Source organism: Scomber japonicus, chromosome 23, assembly GCF_027409825.1.
Source record: "Scomber japonicus isolate fScoJap1 chromosome 23, fScoJap1.pri, whole genome shotgun sequence".
Classification (NCBI taxonomy): domain Eukaryota; kingdom Metazoa; phylum Chordata; class Actinopteri; order Scombriformes; family Scombridae; genus Scomber; species Scomber japonicus.
Window position 1 is genome coordinate 336,979 of NC_070600.1, and position 15,433 is coordinate 352,411.

The window sequence follows — 15,433 nt, forward strand, 5'->3', positions numbered from 1 at the left end:
GTTGTAGGAGTTGTGGGATTGTGTTAACACTGGTGGTGGACAGTGCTGTTCAACATGTCACTACAAATCTCCAATATGTCAAGTTTGGTTAAGATCAGAGGACTGTGAAGCACTAACCCTCTCAGCCTGTATGGAACATCTGCATTCATTATGTTTCTCCACTCATTCATCTAGCTGTTTCCTATCATTGTCTTTAAGCTTGTAATGAAGGGTTGAAGGGGCAAACATGACCTTAGTTGGTTATAAAGCCCAACTCATAACTCAAACAAGAGTAGGCTACAATCCTTGAAAAGTAGAAAATGTGTTTTCTAGAAATGAATAAAACATGGAGTCTCTACCTGCTCTCGATTAAAATACATTAAAAATACATTAAATGCATGTAATTAAACAGCCGTCAGCCTTAATTTGGATGTGTGTGTGTGTGTGTGTGTGTGTGTGTGTGTGTGTGTGTGTGTGTGTGTGTTTGTGTTTGTGTGTGTCCTCACCACGGTAGTAGAAGAGGCACATGTCCGACAGAACAAACCACCTCTTCTTCCATAGCTTCATACCCGTGCTGTCCTGGAGGGGGCAAAGGTCACAGACCATCAGTCAGTCAGTTATAGTGCAATAAGTAGAGAGAACACTACACTCTCTCTAGTTCACACTCAAACACATATACACACAAATATGCACATATACATACACACTCATATCCACCGTTTTCTCTCTTTTGATCTTCCCTCACTTCCCTCCACTTGACACCCTCCCTGTCTCTCCCTCTGGCTGCTTCTATTAACCAGCTTCTATCTCCTCCTCTGAGACAAATTGCTCTGTTTTATCTCTTCATAATGCAGTGACAAATTTGGCGAAGGCCTACGCTTTGTTCTCTACGCTGCTGCTCGAGTTCTCTTTCATTTTTTCACCCTCTCCTTGGTGCTTTAAGGACTGCAGCCACAATAACGCATTTTAAAACCATTCGCTCAGTCCACTCCGGCGCAGTTTGCAATGTGTCCTGTTTGGCTGCGGGGAGGTGGGGGAGCTTTGGGTAAACACTGATGACATTTCTACTGTGAGGGAGCACTTTGTCTGACAGGTCTGCGGGGAGGGTGGGCTTGTTGGTGTCAAGTGAATCGATTCTTCTCTTGATGTGAATATAGCGCCGCAGAGGCTGAGATAGAGGTTATTGACAGCGGCTCTAACTGGGGTTTGAAAGCTGAGTTGATGGTGCTCGATGAGACCGTCTTCAGGGAGCCTGACGGTTGGTCAGAGGTCCGCAAGACCAATTGAAAAATTGACCTACAGTAAATCTCTGCGGGGTGAAGAGAATTGCTCAACTTGCACCAAGTGGGTGGAAAAAGTAATGAGGGAACAAGCTGAGCGTCAAGCTAGGTTAGTGAACATCCAGTCAAGCCTCATTGCACAAACATGCTTCATAGACTCAAAGTTTCCCATGAGGACAAGATTAAAAGGAGCAGTAAACTTGGCTGATAATTAGTTTTAATTGCCATTTTCTTGTTCTTTTGTTCCACACATCAGCCTGACACTGTATTCATGTTAGCTTATCTTGGTTTGCTTGTTGCAGTTGCTAGGCGTACTGTAGTTAGCTTGGCAGTTTAGAGAAATATATCAACTTAAGATTTATTATCTCAAGTATTTTATTTTGTTTTATTATTTATAAGTTCATGTACAACAACCTATACAACTGTGCCATGTTTTTCATAGTTTTTGTGGGTATTCCTGTTCTATTTTTTATGGAAGTTACAAGCTAACATTGTAGCCTAGTTTGCTATTGAGAAAAATAACGTCCTGGTGCCTAAAAGTTAACTAGCTTAGCATAACTGTATTAGAATAAGTGTATTTTTTTACCTTTATCTAAAATTATATTAACTAGGTTTTCATTCTTTCATCATTCAGATCTGCAGCCCTGCTGTTTTTCTTCATATTTCTTCCAACTTTTCCACACTCAACTCCTACAAACACATCTAACAATGTTAAAGTTAAATTGTCGTCTCTACCTGTTTATAAAGCCAGTTGCTCTTGACCACCGGGGCATTGGGGTTCCTCTTGATGGAATTGGACCTCTTACCGAAGTTGTGAACTTTTTTGGAAGACCTCGAGGGCTGTGGAAATACATGAATGGATTATAAATATAGGGAAATGTACATTTATGGTTTATTCAACTCTACAATTTTACATGATACATAGGCTTATTGCATAATGCACACTTTAAATTTACAAGACTTTATGAGTAACAAACAAACAAACAAAAAAACACAACATATTGTGCCTGTGTTTTCCAACTTGCATCTCCTACTGAGTGACAACAGCAGGAAGAACTCTAGATATATACAGAGAGAAAGAACAACCCAAAATATCAGCTTTTCTTCCCCCATCGCAGCACAACAATCTAAGATGACAAGTGTTTGGTGCACTGGTTGTAAAGAACTTGTGTACAAAAACAGCAGCTTTTCCAGCAGCTATAAAAAGCAACAACAGCGGCAGATGTATTCAGCTCATTAAACAAAGCATATTCCACGTCCCTCATACATCACGGCTCACTTACTGAAAAATGCGGCACTGCGGTAGAAAATGTCTTTCATGCCAATGGCAGAAAGCTACAAGGAACCGTTTGATTGAGTCAAAATGTAACGCTAATAGGATGAAATGACTATTGAGCTGTTTACCATAAGTTCTAACATTATGTTTGAAACCATGACAATGTTGCATATTTATTGCTTTCTAAGTGGTGGAGCATCAGAATTAAAATATCTGTCAAGTCTGCTCCTCCTTCTGACATATGTCTTAACAACGACTCGAAACGACTCAAAAACTCTCTAAATCTCTCTATATCTACAGTTATCATCTCAAGTAAATGTTTCTTAATGTTTTGGAGTAGTTAGGGTAGATGGTGAGTGTACAAAGCTTGGTTCCCATCCTGCATCCCTCTTATGGTTCAGGTTAGTAACATAAACACTTGGCTAAGGTAAGGGAAAAGTTGTGGTTTTTATTCATTTGGAAGTACACACGTCCTCCTCCAGCTGTAACTGAGTGTTCTGAGTTGCCATAAAACATAAACATTACATTTTTTTTTTACTTATTTTTTAAACATTACATTTTTAATCACGCTTTGGTTGCTATGAACAGATATCACAGGAAAACGTGGTCTAAGAATCATGTTGACCTGCGTTTCTTGGTGCATTACTGACACCTGTAGATCTTAAAAACATTGCTCCACAGCACTACTAGTGGTGAGAAGCTCTAAAGAGTAGACATGATAAACAATATGATGTGGTTGGTATTACATTTCTTTGTCAACCTGCTTACAAATGAATAGCATATGGATATCATATTTAGAGACAAGGTCATCCTCTGGTACTGAGCTGATAAACAATGTATACCAAATGAGCAGATTGTTATGGAATTTGACTGAGAATATCTATACCTTCCGTTTTATTCATTTCACAATTCCTCTATGGCCCAAATTATTAACTGCATACACAGACCAATGGTGCAGAGGCTGAACTTTTACTTGAAAGTTTTCATCTGCACACAAAATGCTGCATACCATACAGTCACTGCTGAGCGCAGCAGAAAATATACATTGACAGTATTATTATCAATTTACAGTATGCAGTATATAACAGTTTGATAAAATAGAGAGAACATTTAATTCAGATATAGTATAAAATACTGTAAAATTAGAATTTGTGCACATGAACAATATATCCATTATGTGATAGTTGAACATTTGGTTTCAGGCTTTCCAGCAGATGTTGGAAACTGTTTTTCTGTTACCATCAACTACATTTAATTTAGTAACAGGTTTTTTTGTGGCAGTACTCTCCTGCATGCTGTCACTGTGGTGGCATTTTCAGCAGAGGGGAAAAACATAACCTTTTTTCTAAAAAGGCATCTTCTTCTATAGGCAGGCTGTGTGTCGTTCTTTTTTTAAATGCTTCTCAGGCGAGGCACGAAGCTGGACCCATACAGCTAGGTTATAAATAATGACTTGTCATGAATATATGAAGATATGCGGTGTTACACTTTCTTTTGCCCCATGTAAGCAGAAGTAATATATCACTTATTCATGAAAGCATGGAACCTCTGATTTGATCTACCCATGCATATTTATTTCCTGTGTGTTTGTGTGGTTCATTAACCATTTATAAACCGACATGCTGTCCAATCTAACAGAGCAGTGACCTGTGCAGATGACAACACTCACTGCTAATACAGCTAAGGTAGCCAGCTTTACACCCCCACTTCTCTAACCTGAAATGAGTTGTAATGATACAATATGGCAAATTCCAAGAGAGTCACAGAGCCCTGTGATCAATGAAGACTCAGCATGTTACCATTATAAACAACCATGAACAACAAATCAACTCCTTCAGGGGTGTTAGCGGCTGCACTGACAGTTTAATGTGGATATGAATCACTTCCATAAATTAATTTCATTCATTCCATCAATTATCAATACAGTATGGTCAACAATGAATGTCAAAAATAACAAGGACAACATCTTGAACATTGTCAAATATAATATGGACGACTCTAAGATCAGTTATTTTGTTGTAATATAACCCTGTTTGTTTTCACTTTTAAGAGACAGGGAGTAAATGGCTTTTAGATTGACGACAAACCAATATGTTTGCCAAATGTAACTCTATCACAGGTAATAAGCTTGTGAGCTGGACATTCTAACATTTGCAGCTTACTTTATTCAACCCCTCCACAGAAAATTACTGAGTGAACTGAACAATGGACCAGTCAGGAAGAAACTGGGCATGATCCCCTAGCATGACACGTGGGGAGGCCAGGTGTGGATAAAGTTGACCAGCTGTTTAGAGCTGGAGTCAACGTCAGCATCTACAATGGACAGCTGGTTCTCATAGTGGACACCATGGTTCAGGAGTTGTGGGTAAAGCAGCTGAAGCTTTAGGACTACCTGGTTTTAACAATCTGAAGTGGAGCACCCTGGATGACCCGACCTCCACAGGCTTTACCAGAACTTTAGAACCCTCCCCCAACTCTTAAGATAGGCCTACTTAGTATCACTGTTACTGGACCCCATGCAACAATCATCAGCTCATCAGCTACATCATACACACTGAACTCACCATAATGATAGTAAGAAAGTAGCACACCATCCTATTTTACAACGTAAAAGTGTGCCAACATGGCAGCTAATGACTTTTTGAATAACTTTTATCCCATTGAGCATGTCCTCTGTTTGGCACATGTGGTATATGCTAAAGAGTCATTTAATAGTTAGATTATGCCTGACAGCATGCATGTGTGGGTTTATTGCACATATAAAGTGATAGGTGAGGATGTTGAGACACATTTCATGGTAGTCCATCCAACAGTTGTCAATTTATTTCACTTCTTTATTTCATTCTGCTTCTGGTGCTATAGGAAAATTGTTAAGTAGCTGAAAATTGCTTGTGACCATAGATACAAAATTCACATCTAGTGGACTTGATACTGACATGATAATTGTTGGGATATGTCATTCATTGCCAAAATTGTCACAATTTGGTGGTCACATAGTGGTCAGGGGAGTCATAGCAGTCATACTTGGAGGACCTTGAATGGCTGCACTTAATTTCATAAAAATCCAGCCAGTAGCTGCTAAGATATTTCAGTCTGGATAACAGCTGTGCCACAAAAACAAGTGCCCCTCTTTGACTCTTATATGCAAAACATATCACTTCTTAAAGGTTGCTCTTCAGCTTTACTCAGTGTGGTTAGCCTCTGTCTGCTAATAATATTTGATAAATTAAACTTTAAGACTGAGGTCATAACTACAGTCACAGCAGTTTAATTATTATGGGTCCAGATTTAGAACTTTGATTTAACTGCTCATTAGAGCCATGCTTAAAGTTTAAGGATATTTGGAGGGAGACTGACCCGTGTGGATGAAGTGGAGGTGGTGGTGGTGCCTGTGGTGACGGTGGTGCAGGGGCTTCCGGGGAAAGTGCTGTAGTCGGAGCCACCTGTGTAGTTTGATGCCTCACTCATGGTGCTCATGGGACGCTCTTTCTTGTCACTGCTGCTTCCCTGCTCTGATGAAGTCTTCGGGGCGGGCCTGCCACAGGGCGAGAGACATAGAGAGACAAAGAGAGAGAGGGAGTCAGTCAGACATTTGATTTGCTGAAAAACAAAGCATTGCACTCTTGTGTTTGACTGTGTACCTTCAAACTGCTCAATTACAAGAAAACAAGGATTGGAGAACCCAAGTCACACGGACTTACACAATTCTTGGACAAATAATTGTGCAAAGTGACTACACGATTCTTATGATTGAACTACAAAGGTGGTTGTGCCCTTGGTTAAATTAGTTCATTCTGTTCTAATAATTAGTATATGTGTTCAGGTGAGTGTGTATGTATGAGTGTGCGCTGTATTGTAACCGACTGCGCTATCAAGATGATGGAGGGGAGTCGCTAATCTCTGAGGCAGAATCTGTCTCCATGCCGATCTATGAATCCAGTCAGCCAATCAGCCAACCCCCACCATCTCATCAAGCGGACCCTATCTTCACTCTCTTAATGACACACTGTCTCTGTTAGGGCCATTAAAAAGAAGGAGGAAGAGAACGGGAGAAACGGTTAAGAGGCATTGAATGAATGAAAGCAGAGAGGGAAGCAACGGAGACAAGAGCAAAAGAAACCGAGATAAAGAAAGTGAGAACACAAGACAGAGGGGAAGAGAGTTGGCTGCATGAATCACAGCTATTATTCTCCAGCTGTCACCACTGATATATGCTTCTACATCCAACCAATTTAAATGGCCTGCCAGCCTGGCCTGACAAATTGAACTAGCTCAAAGTTTTTTGCCCCTAGAAGAGTAAAAGGACAATAGCTAATGTGAGAATGAGAAAGTTTAAGGTCCCTGAGTTTGATTAAAACTACTGCACACTGACAGCTTTACCTTTGCTCCCAAGGTCGACATAATACAAACCACGTCAATGAAACTCGCTGTTTTTACAAATTGGGACATGCACAGATTGTGTCTTCTGAGACATTTTAAGAAGATAGTGTCATCTGGCTTTTCAAAAGACAGAAACTCCGAAAAAGCAGCTGGACCACAGTCTGTCTCACCCTCCACCCTCAAGCACTGTGCTGAACAGATGTCTCCGGTGTTCACATTTTTAACACCTCACTGGAGACCATGCCATGTAACAGCCTGCCTCAAGACCATCATCCCTGTCCCTAAATAACAAGGACTACATGACTCAATGACTACATACCTGTCACTCTGACCTCTGTTGTAATTAAGTCTTTTGAGCAACTTGTATTGTCCCACCTTAAAACCATCAAAAGTCCACTAATGGACCCCCTACAGTTCACCTACAGAGCCAACAGATCAGTGGACGATGCAGTAGAGATGGCCCTCCACTTCATTCTACAGCACCTAGTCCAGGATCCTCTTTGTGGATTTCAGCTCTGCCTTCAACACCATCATCTTGCTTTTGCTCTACCAGCTACACAGGCCTGAAACTATGCTGGGGAAACTCCGTCTTGGACTCCTGGACCATCGGCACTGGTTCCTCTGAAGGTTACGTCCATTCCCCTGTACTAATCTAACTGTACACAAACAGCTGCACCTCCAGTCATCAGTGAGGTTCTTCAAGTTTGCAGATGACACCATCCTGATTGTGCTTATCTTTAGGGTGGATGAGATCGCCTACGGGTGGGAGGTTGACCATCTGTGGCCAAAACAAGTTTGAGCTCAACACTTAAGAAAGTGGAGATGGTCATCCTGTGTGTCTCCCCATTCAACACTGTGGAGTTCTTCCACTTCATGTTAACCATCATCACCCAGGACCTCAAGTGGGAGCATCTTTACTAAGAAGGTTCAGCATAGGATGTACTTCCTGCAGCTGTTGAAGAAGTTCAATCTGCCAAAGTCAATGATGGTGCACTTCCACACCACCATAATCTACTACTCCATCACTATCACACAGTTAGACAGAGTGCAGCACATCATTTGCTCTGCTGAGAGGGTGATTGGCTCCAATCTGCAGTCCCTCTTAGACCTGCCATATGTACATTAATGCACGTCCACATCTGACTTATGCGTTGTATTAAAGCACATCTTGCATACATTTTCTTGCACATATCCTTAATCTTCATTCTGTAAATGTTTGCATATTCCCTGACAATATTAAAAACAGCCACATCAAATTAACTTTTTCATATATTCTACTATTCATTTGTCATTTATGTTACTTGTACTTTGTCCTCGCATTATGTTTACTGTTATTGTTACGCATCATTAGACCAAAGCAAATTCCTTGCATATAAAAACCTCCTCAGTAATAAACCTGTTTCTGATTCTGATCCTACATATTGAAGTTCGAAAACCCAATTTGTATTCTGCACGGCCCACAAAATGATTATTAATGTTAAAGTTTGTTTCATTACTTCTTTGAGTGTAGTGTAGGGCTTGTGAGGATGAAAGTGTGGGACTGCTGCCAGTCCCTAAGATAATGCTGAACAGTCCCTATGCTGGTGACCTGGTACGCAACAACACATTTATAGAGACATGACTATACGGTTTTAATTACAGTTATCCCTGAAGACAAAAGACATGATCGTACATAATAAACATTTGCTGCTGTTTTAGAAATCAACTTTACTATACACATTCATGGCTAACCAAGAGCTTTGCTTTTGTTAGAGAGGCAAAGAGAGGAGAAATGGGCACGTTGGACCTTTAACTTTTAACTGGTATCCATTTGGACCTAGATTTTTTGCTGGGTCGGTGTCAGGCTACTTATTTGTACGTTCTTTCCCATTTAAACTGTGTAGTTTGTCACACCTGTTTTTATTTTTTTTTTTGTTTTAAAGCTAAAGCTCATTTTACCAATGTTTTTTTTAATATTGATAATTGATAAAGATATGCGAGGATTGTGTTATTTTAAGGTATCAGTGACGCACCCCAAGAGAATGATCATCAATACTGTAGTTCACTTCAGCTTTATGGAGCTTTTAAGCCTCTTTTAAATCATTGTTTGTGCCTTTCTGGCTTACAAATTACAGTTTCCAGCAACAGCAGCAGGCAGCTTGTAAGTAAAAAAGCTCTGTTGAACCCACTGTACACTACCTGCCCAGCACCAGACAGCCAGACAGTTATTGACTTACTGTAGAGGAGCACTGAACAGTTAAAAAAGAGCCAGATATTTTCTCAGGCATCATACTCAATCTTTTGGCTTTCTGAAGGTGGTTAAATTGTTGACCATTTTAGTTCATCTGTCCGTATGACACTTGGTCCAGATTTCTGAACAACTCAACATATATTTATATAAATGTATATGCTTTTTTTCTCCTTTTTTCCCATGGTCCCTTGATAAATCCTTTGGCTTTCAAACCCCTGAGTTCTTTTCCACTCATACATAAAACATATCCAAATATGATGTGCTGATTTCTGTGAAAATTACTGAGTGCATTCCTATTCCACAGAGGACAGACCCTTTAGATTTTAAAGACTTCACTGCCTTCTGTCTAATGCCACCATTAAAATACTGTAATACATAATCTACACTACTGATGCTAATACTGTCACTTTTGGGACTTTTGACTCTCAGCTTTGACACAAATTTGATGCAGACTCCTAATCTGAATCTTTCAATTAGTAGATGGTTGCTACCATAAAGAAGTATGGGTGAAAAAAGGTTTTAATTGGGCTTGGTTACGCTGTAGTATTTTGCGCTCGGGTAGTTTTGTTCTTTGGATCTGATCTGAAATCTGAAGTATATGATTTTGTTTGAAGTTAAGTTTTTTTGCCCAGACTGCCTCTGACACCTTTGAATAGATCTAGACCTCACCTACAGTGACACATACACTGACTGTTGGTGCTGATAAAAACACTGGTTTGTCTCCCAGGTATATCATGTCTGATTGTCCCACACTGTGGATCAGATAAGCAGTAAGACAGCAGCAGTATCTACTCCTGGGTGATAAAATGGACATCCTTATCTCTCCTCAAGCTCTTTCCACGATGTAATAATAATAAAAAAGATACCTTTCTTACCTGCTTTATTAACCCTTTGTAATACCATCATCTCTTTGTCCTGCACAGTTTCAATCTTTTGAAAATAAAACTACAGTTTATCATTACTAATCTTTATAATTTGCCATACAGTAATTCTCTTAATACCTGCCTTAACAAACCTCTGGACTGTTTACAAACCATCCAAAATGCTGCTGCTCAACTTTTAACACAATCCAACAGGTGGTTACACATTACACCTTTTTTTAACCTACATGCATTGGCTTCCTGTTAATTTCAGAATTCATTTTAAAGTCTTGGTACTTACTTATAGAGCTCTATATGGCCAGGCTCCATATTAAATCATAGACCTCACCAATCCTGCTTCTGGAGAGCTACTACGCTGCATGTTTTAGGTATCTCCTCACTCTAACACACCTGAGAAGCTGAAGCTACAGGGCAGTAGATCTCCATGAGCAGGGTTAGTGACCACTGTTCTACACCCTCATACCATGAGCTGAGCTCTTCTGGTCCTCTGACCAGGTTTTTCTAAGTGTCCCTCAGACTCAGGGACATTGTGCATTTCGACCAGCAACATCTAAGCTTTACAATAGTCTCCCAGTATGTCTGAGGTGTCTGGATTCTGTGGACTCTTTTAAAAAGCAGTTAAAAACCCATCTGTTCACACAGGCCGTTAGAAAGCATGTGGTGTTTTATGTTTTCACTTGGGTTTTATGTGTTTTTTCCTGTGTGTTATATCTTTATTCATTTTGACTAAGAAGCACTTTGTGACTGGCGTCTGTGAAAGGTGCTATATAAATAAACTTTACTCACTTACTTAATAAAGGACTTTACTTACATAAACATCGGCTCACCAAGCATTTAAATGCTTTGCAGCACATTAGCAGCTCTTCTATATTCTCCCCTGACAACTCTGATAATCTGCTTTTCTATATTCCAGCCTACTCAGCAACATTTCGTCCCCTGAAACCAGAAGAAAAAAAAACCCAACTCTGCAAATTAAATGTTGACTGAAGCCATGTATCAAATATAAACCTCACTCTTAATGTCAATACATTAAAAATATCTGAAACTGTTTTTAAAATGGACTGACCACTTGATAATCAGTAACATTTATTTAGTGTTCAAAAGAATCAATCACCAAAGTTCTGTGCAGTGCAGGATTTTAAGAGCCCCTGATGTCATTAATTATAAGATGATATATGAATATATATATATATATATATATATATATATATATATGAATATATTTATATATCTATATATAGAACTGGATACTCACAGCACTTATCCATCCCTCAGTTTGGCAAAAGCACTTAAGGCAAGCTTGTCACATTTGATACTTAGCTCTTAATAGGGGATAAATTACTAATATTAGTTAAGGGAGCAGCAGCGGTGAATTAAAGTTATGGTTAATTATGTCTTTTAAAGTACTTCAGAGGCTAGTAGCACAACTTGAATGTCTACATAGAGTTCCTTAGAAGCTACAGCAGATCTGTTGTTCCAATTATAACTTTGATTCTCTTTAGATTTGGGAGTCAACATCAGCAAGTAACAGTTCTCCTGTGCACATTTGAATATGCTGTATATTACCTCATGGAGCATTTCTACATGCAGCATGGTTGTGAAGATTCTTCCAGGTCATAAAATGGAAGTGCTAAAGGCACTAAGGGTTTAAGGCATAGCTGCTGTAGGCTGTGCAGTTTCCAAAGAGCACAAAGATCAGCAGTAACAAGCTAGATAATAAGAAGAACATCTAGCAATTAAAGAGACATTTTTTTGTTTTTTTGTCAGGAGTTGGTGTAGACCAAAACAGAGCTAAAAAGGACAATGGATAGTCGATTTATGACACAAAATGACCTGGAATTAATGAGTCTGCTGGATATACTATATTAATGGGAAATAGCTTTCTAATGAGCCTGTGGTTTAGGAGGAAGACTGGTGGTTGATTCTCGGCTCCTCCAATCAACATCGAAGTGTCCTTGGGCAAGATACTGAACCCCAAATTACTCCCAATGGCTGCGCCAATGGTATGTGAATGTGTGTATGAATGAGTGAATGTTACTTGTAGTGTAAAAGCACTTTGAGTGATTGAAGGACAAGAAAAGTGCTATATAAGTATACAGTCCATTTACCATATAACTAGTTTGCTATTAGATATTGTGGAGTTCTTCTACACACATGGCCAAAAACATGTGAGCGAGACCAGATCTCTATTATTTAGAAATCTTGGAAAATGACATGAATGAAAAGGTCTCATACACCAGGAGCTGTTTCTGAATGGCATACATGAAACCTGCATTAAAGAATAACCTATTTAAAATGGCCAGTGAGTTGGAAGTAAATGCCAAAAGCCAAACAAGCAAGCTGATATTTACTGCAGGGTATTATATGATGTATTGTAAGCTGTTCCTGTTATCTGTCCACCCTGCTATGTGTTTATATCTCTGAGACACCCACAGTGTGGGCACAAAAACACCCGTCAGTCTTCTCACAGCAGCGGCTTGACAACCTCACTGACTTCACCCAATGAGCTCAAGGATTCAGAGTTGGAATACATTCATTATGAAATACTTTTCAGCTGAGTTGGCAACATTCACGTATACCAGTTTCAATTGTCTGTGAAAGCAATGTTTGCAAGAGACGGCATTTAGCCTTTAGGAAAACAGAGAGCCATTGTGCCTGAGGCGGATGTTCTGAAATTGCTCCCATTTCGTGGCTCTGTCAGTGACACTGAATCGCTGGCCAATTGACTGTGAGAGAGAGGGAGAATGGGGGGGGGGGGGCTTCACTCGCCTCTAGTAACAAGAGCCCTACTTCTAAAGCAATGTCACTAACACGCACACACACATACGCAATAAAAATCGCCCACAGAACACGTAGCCAATCTGTTTCTCCATCTCTCTGCCTTCAATCCTTCCCTCTGTCTCATCTCTTCTGTCTTTTCATCTTTCAGTCGCATGGTTATCTGAGCTTTTACTAACCTTTCTTTCCATAACCCTTTTCCTTTCGGCTGCTGTGTTTATTCTTACTTCAGTGATGCTGATGAAACATGTTTGCGTGAGCGCTGCCAGTGCAGGCTGTTACTCTGCCATCTGAGCAGCATCAGAGAGCTGAATAAAAGACTTTTTTCCCCCCTGATATGTTTGTTTGCGGTACAGCAACCCCCCCCCCCCCCCTCGATTCTGTGAGAACCAGTGTTTATCTGCTCTGAATGTGACCGAAGTGATAGATGACTCAGCTCTTTGCATGCAGTACTATGTTAGTTGTCGTTTCAGTAAAAGGGAATTTCTGCTTGTGTGAACATCTAATTGGTAAGCGCATCGCTCCTATTACAATAAACTACAAATGACTTTACACACAATGTTAATAATGATGATAATAATGATGATAATAATGATGATAATAATGACTACATCTCTGAGTTTGTAGATTGAATCAAATGAGTTGCAGTCTTCAAAGCTTTATCTATAGATAAGCCTAGGATTTTACTTTGAAAGCCTGTCATTCAGCAAGAAAAAGTGTGTGTCGTAGCAGTGGCAGTCCGACAACTGGTTTCATTTCGTCATTTCAGAGGTAATTCAAACCACTGCTGGAGGGAAAAAAGGGTTTTAATTTGATTCTGATGGCAACACAAAAAAAGCATTAGTTCCTGTTACATTACACACATAGGCATTATTCAGAGAGGAAACTTTAACTTTCTCTGCTGTGTGCCGCTGACGCAACTCACGGCACATTAATCATCCACAATATCATTTGTGCAATAGTGTTGCATAGCAGCTCGCCAGGCAATCCACGCAGAGTCTGAAATAAAGTTAGTGTTAAGCGAGAGGCGGAACAAAAGAGGAAGAAAAATAACTTCTAAAGAGTGTAGACTAAAAGATGGATAGAGATAGAGATGGAGAACAAGAGGCAGTCCTGACTTTTTGGATCAGTGTGTTAGCTCTGGGAAAAGCAGACTTTCTACACTGACTACTGACTTACCTGAAATTCACCTTTCATAGTTAGCACAGTGGGTTTGAACTTATATTGTAGAGAAATTAACCAAACAGCCTTGACTGTTTGCCGTCTTATAAAGCCACATGAGAAGATCATTGTCACTTATCTGTCATTCCAAAATGTCCTTTACATGCTTTACATATGTATCATCTCATAGCTATGTATGAGCATATGTGTAGCTATTTGTTTGCATACTTTATTTGCATTTATTTCAGGTGCGGGGGATTAAATAATCATAATTAGCAGCAGCTGCTGAGTTCCCATACAATAATCCTGATACAATATGAGAGTGTTTAGTATAGAATGTGTGTGGGGTACATAACAATTAAATGAAGTGTGACAAAATTGAGAAATACAATGACTCACTACAGCAATATTTGAACATACTGTGGGTATGTTATCAGGAAATAAGTATTTAAAATGGTATTCAGGTCAGTTGCTAAATTGCTAAACCCTGCCAGACATATTCCCAGGGTTTACATGGAATACTGCAGAATTACAACACAGGGCCTGAAATGATAAATGAAGAATAAACAGAGGTCTGTAATTTGTTGTTTTAATGTAATGGTGCTTACTGATAAGATTTTCCAATAAAAAACATCATGTTGATAAAGTCTATTAAGTGGAATCTTCTTCCTCATGGATGGATGCAATCCAAAGAGTAGAAAGGGATTACACTTTTGAAACATTTGGAGGTATCTTCTCATAAGCACCTGCTGTATCTAAGTGGACAATCAAACTGAAAAGGCTTTGGGTTAACAATAACCGAGGGGCTGCATTGGTGTAACAGATCCGTTAAATGCTAAAACATTGCTTAACAGTGTTTCATTAAATTATAAAAAAAGCTTCTACCTTTAGCTGTAAGAAATGTCATAAACTACCAGAAATGTGTTCATGTTGGTATTTTATGGGCCATCCAAGTGCCTAGCTAGATGAAGTAGCAGTCCAGCAAAAAAGTTGGTCTGATGTCTGACACTGTGCTTTTTTTTGTTGTTGGATTCCTCTGCATCAGCTCCCTGCTGCCTCACCGAACTGACTTTTGAAATGAATAAGAAGGTTGTGTTTGTCTGTTTTGGAACCTGGTTTTGGTGTTGGATAGTATTAGGGATGTGTGGCTTCTTAAGCTGACAACACAACCACTGATGACTAGCTAGAAGACGAAACTGGCAACACCGATAAGAAAACAAACCAGAACCAGATGACTTAATGGTGGTCAAAAAATATCTCCTTCTAAACCTAAAATATCTTGTTTTTTTACATGTTAATAGAGATCTTCTCATTTAACTGGATAAGAAGGCAACTCTTCCAGATGAGCAACTGTTCTTGCATGTTATTTTAAATCAAAGCCACTGCTTACAAGATGTTCTGCATGCAGCAATTGTTTATAGCCACTGACAATAGCAAATTAGTGTTGAAAGCATCAAGGCTGATAGAA

The 15,433-nt window shown here is 39.5% G+C and overlaps 1 protein-coding gene across 1 annotated transcript in view; it reads right to left on the reverse strand.

Annotated features, from left to right (window-relative positions):
* The window catches only part of LOC128353273 (pleckstrin homology domain-containing family A member 5-like), a 267,029-nt gene that overhangs the window by 68,367 nt on the left and 183,229 nt on the right, over positions 1-15,433 (reverse strand). The window contains exons 6-8 of the mRNA XM_053313967.1: positions 5,893-6,070; positions 1,995-2,099; positions 486-558 (exon numbers count right to left, since the gene is read on the reverse strand). Of these exons, the coding sequence (XP_053169942.1) occupies positions 486-558; positions 1,995-2,099; positions 5,893-6,070 (356 nt within the window). The remainder of the gene's footprint in view (positions 1-485; positions 559-1,994; positions 2,100-5,892; positions 6,071-15,433) is intronic.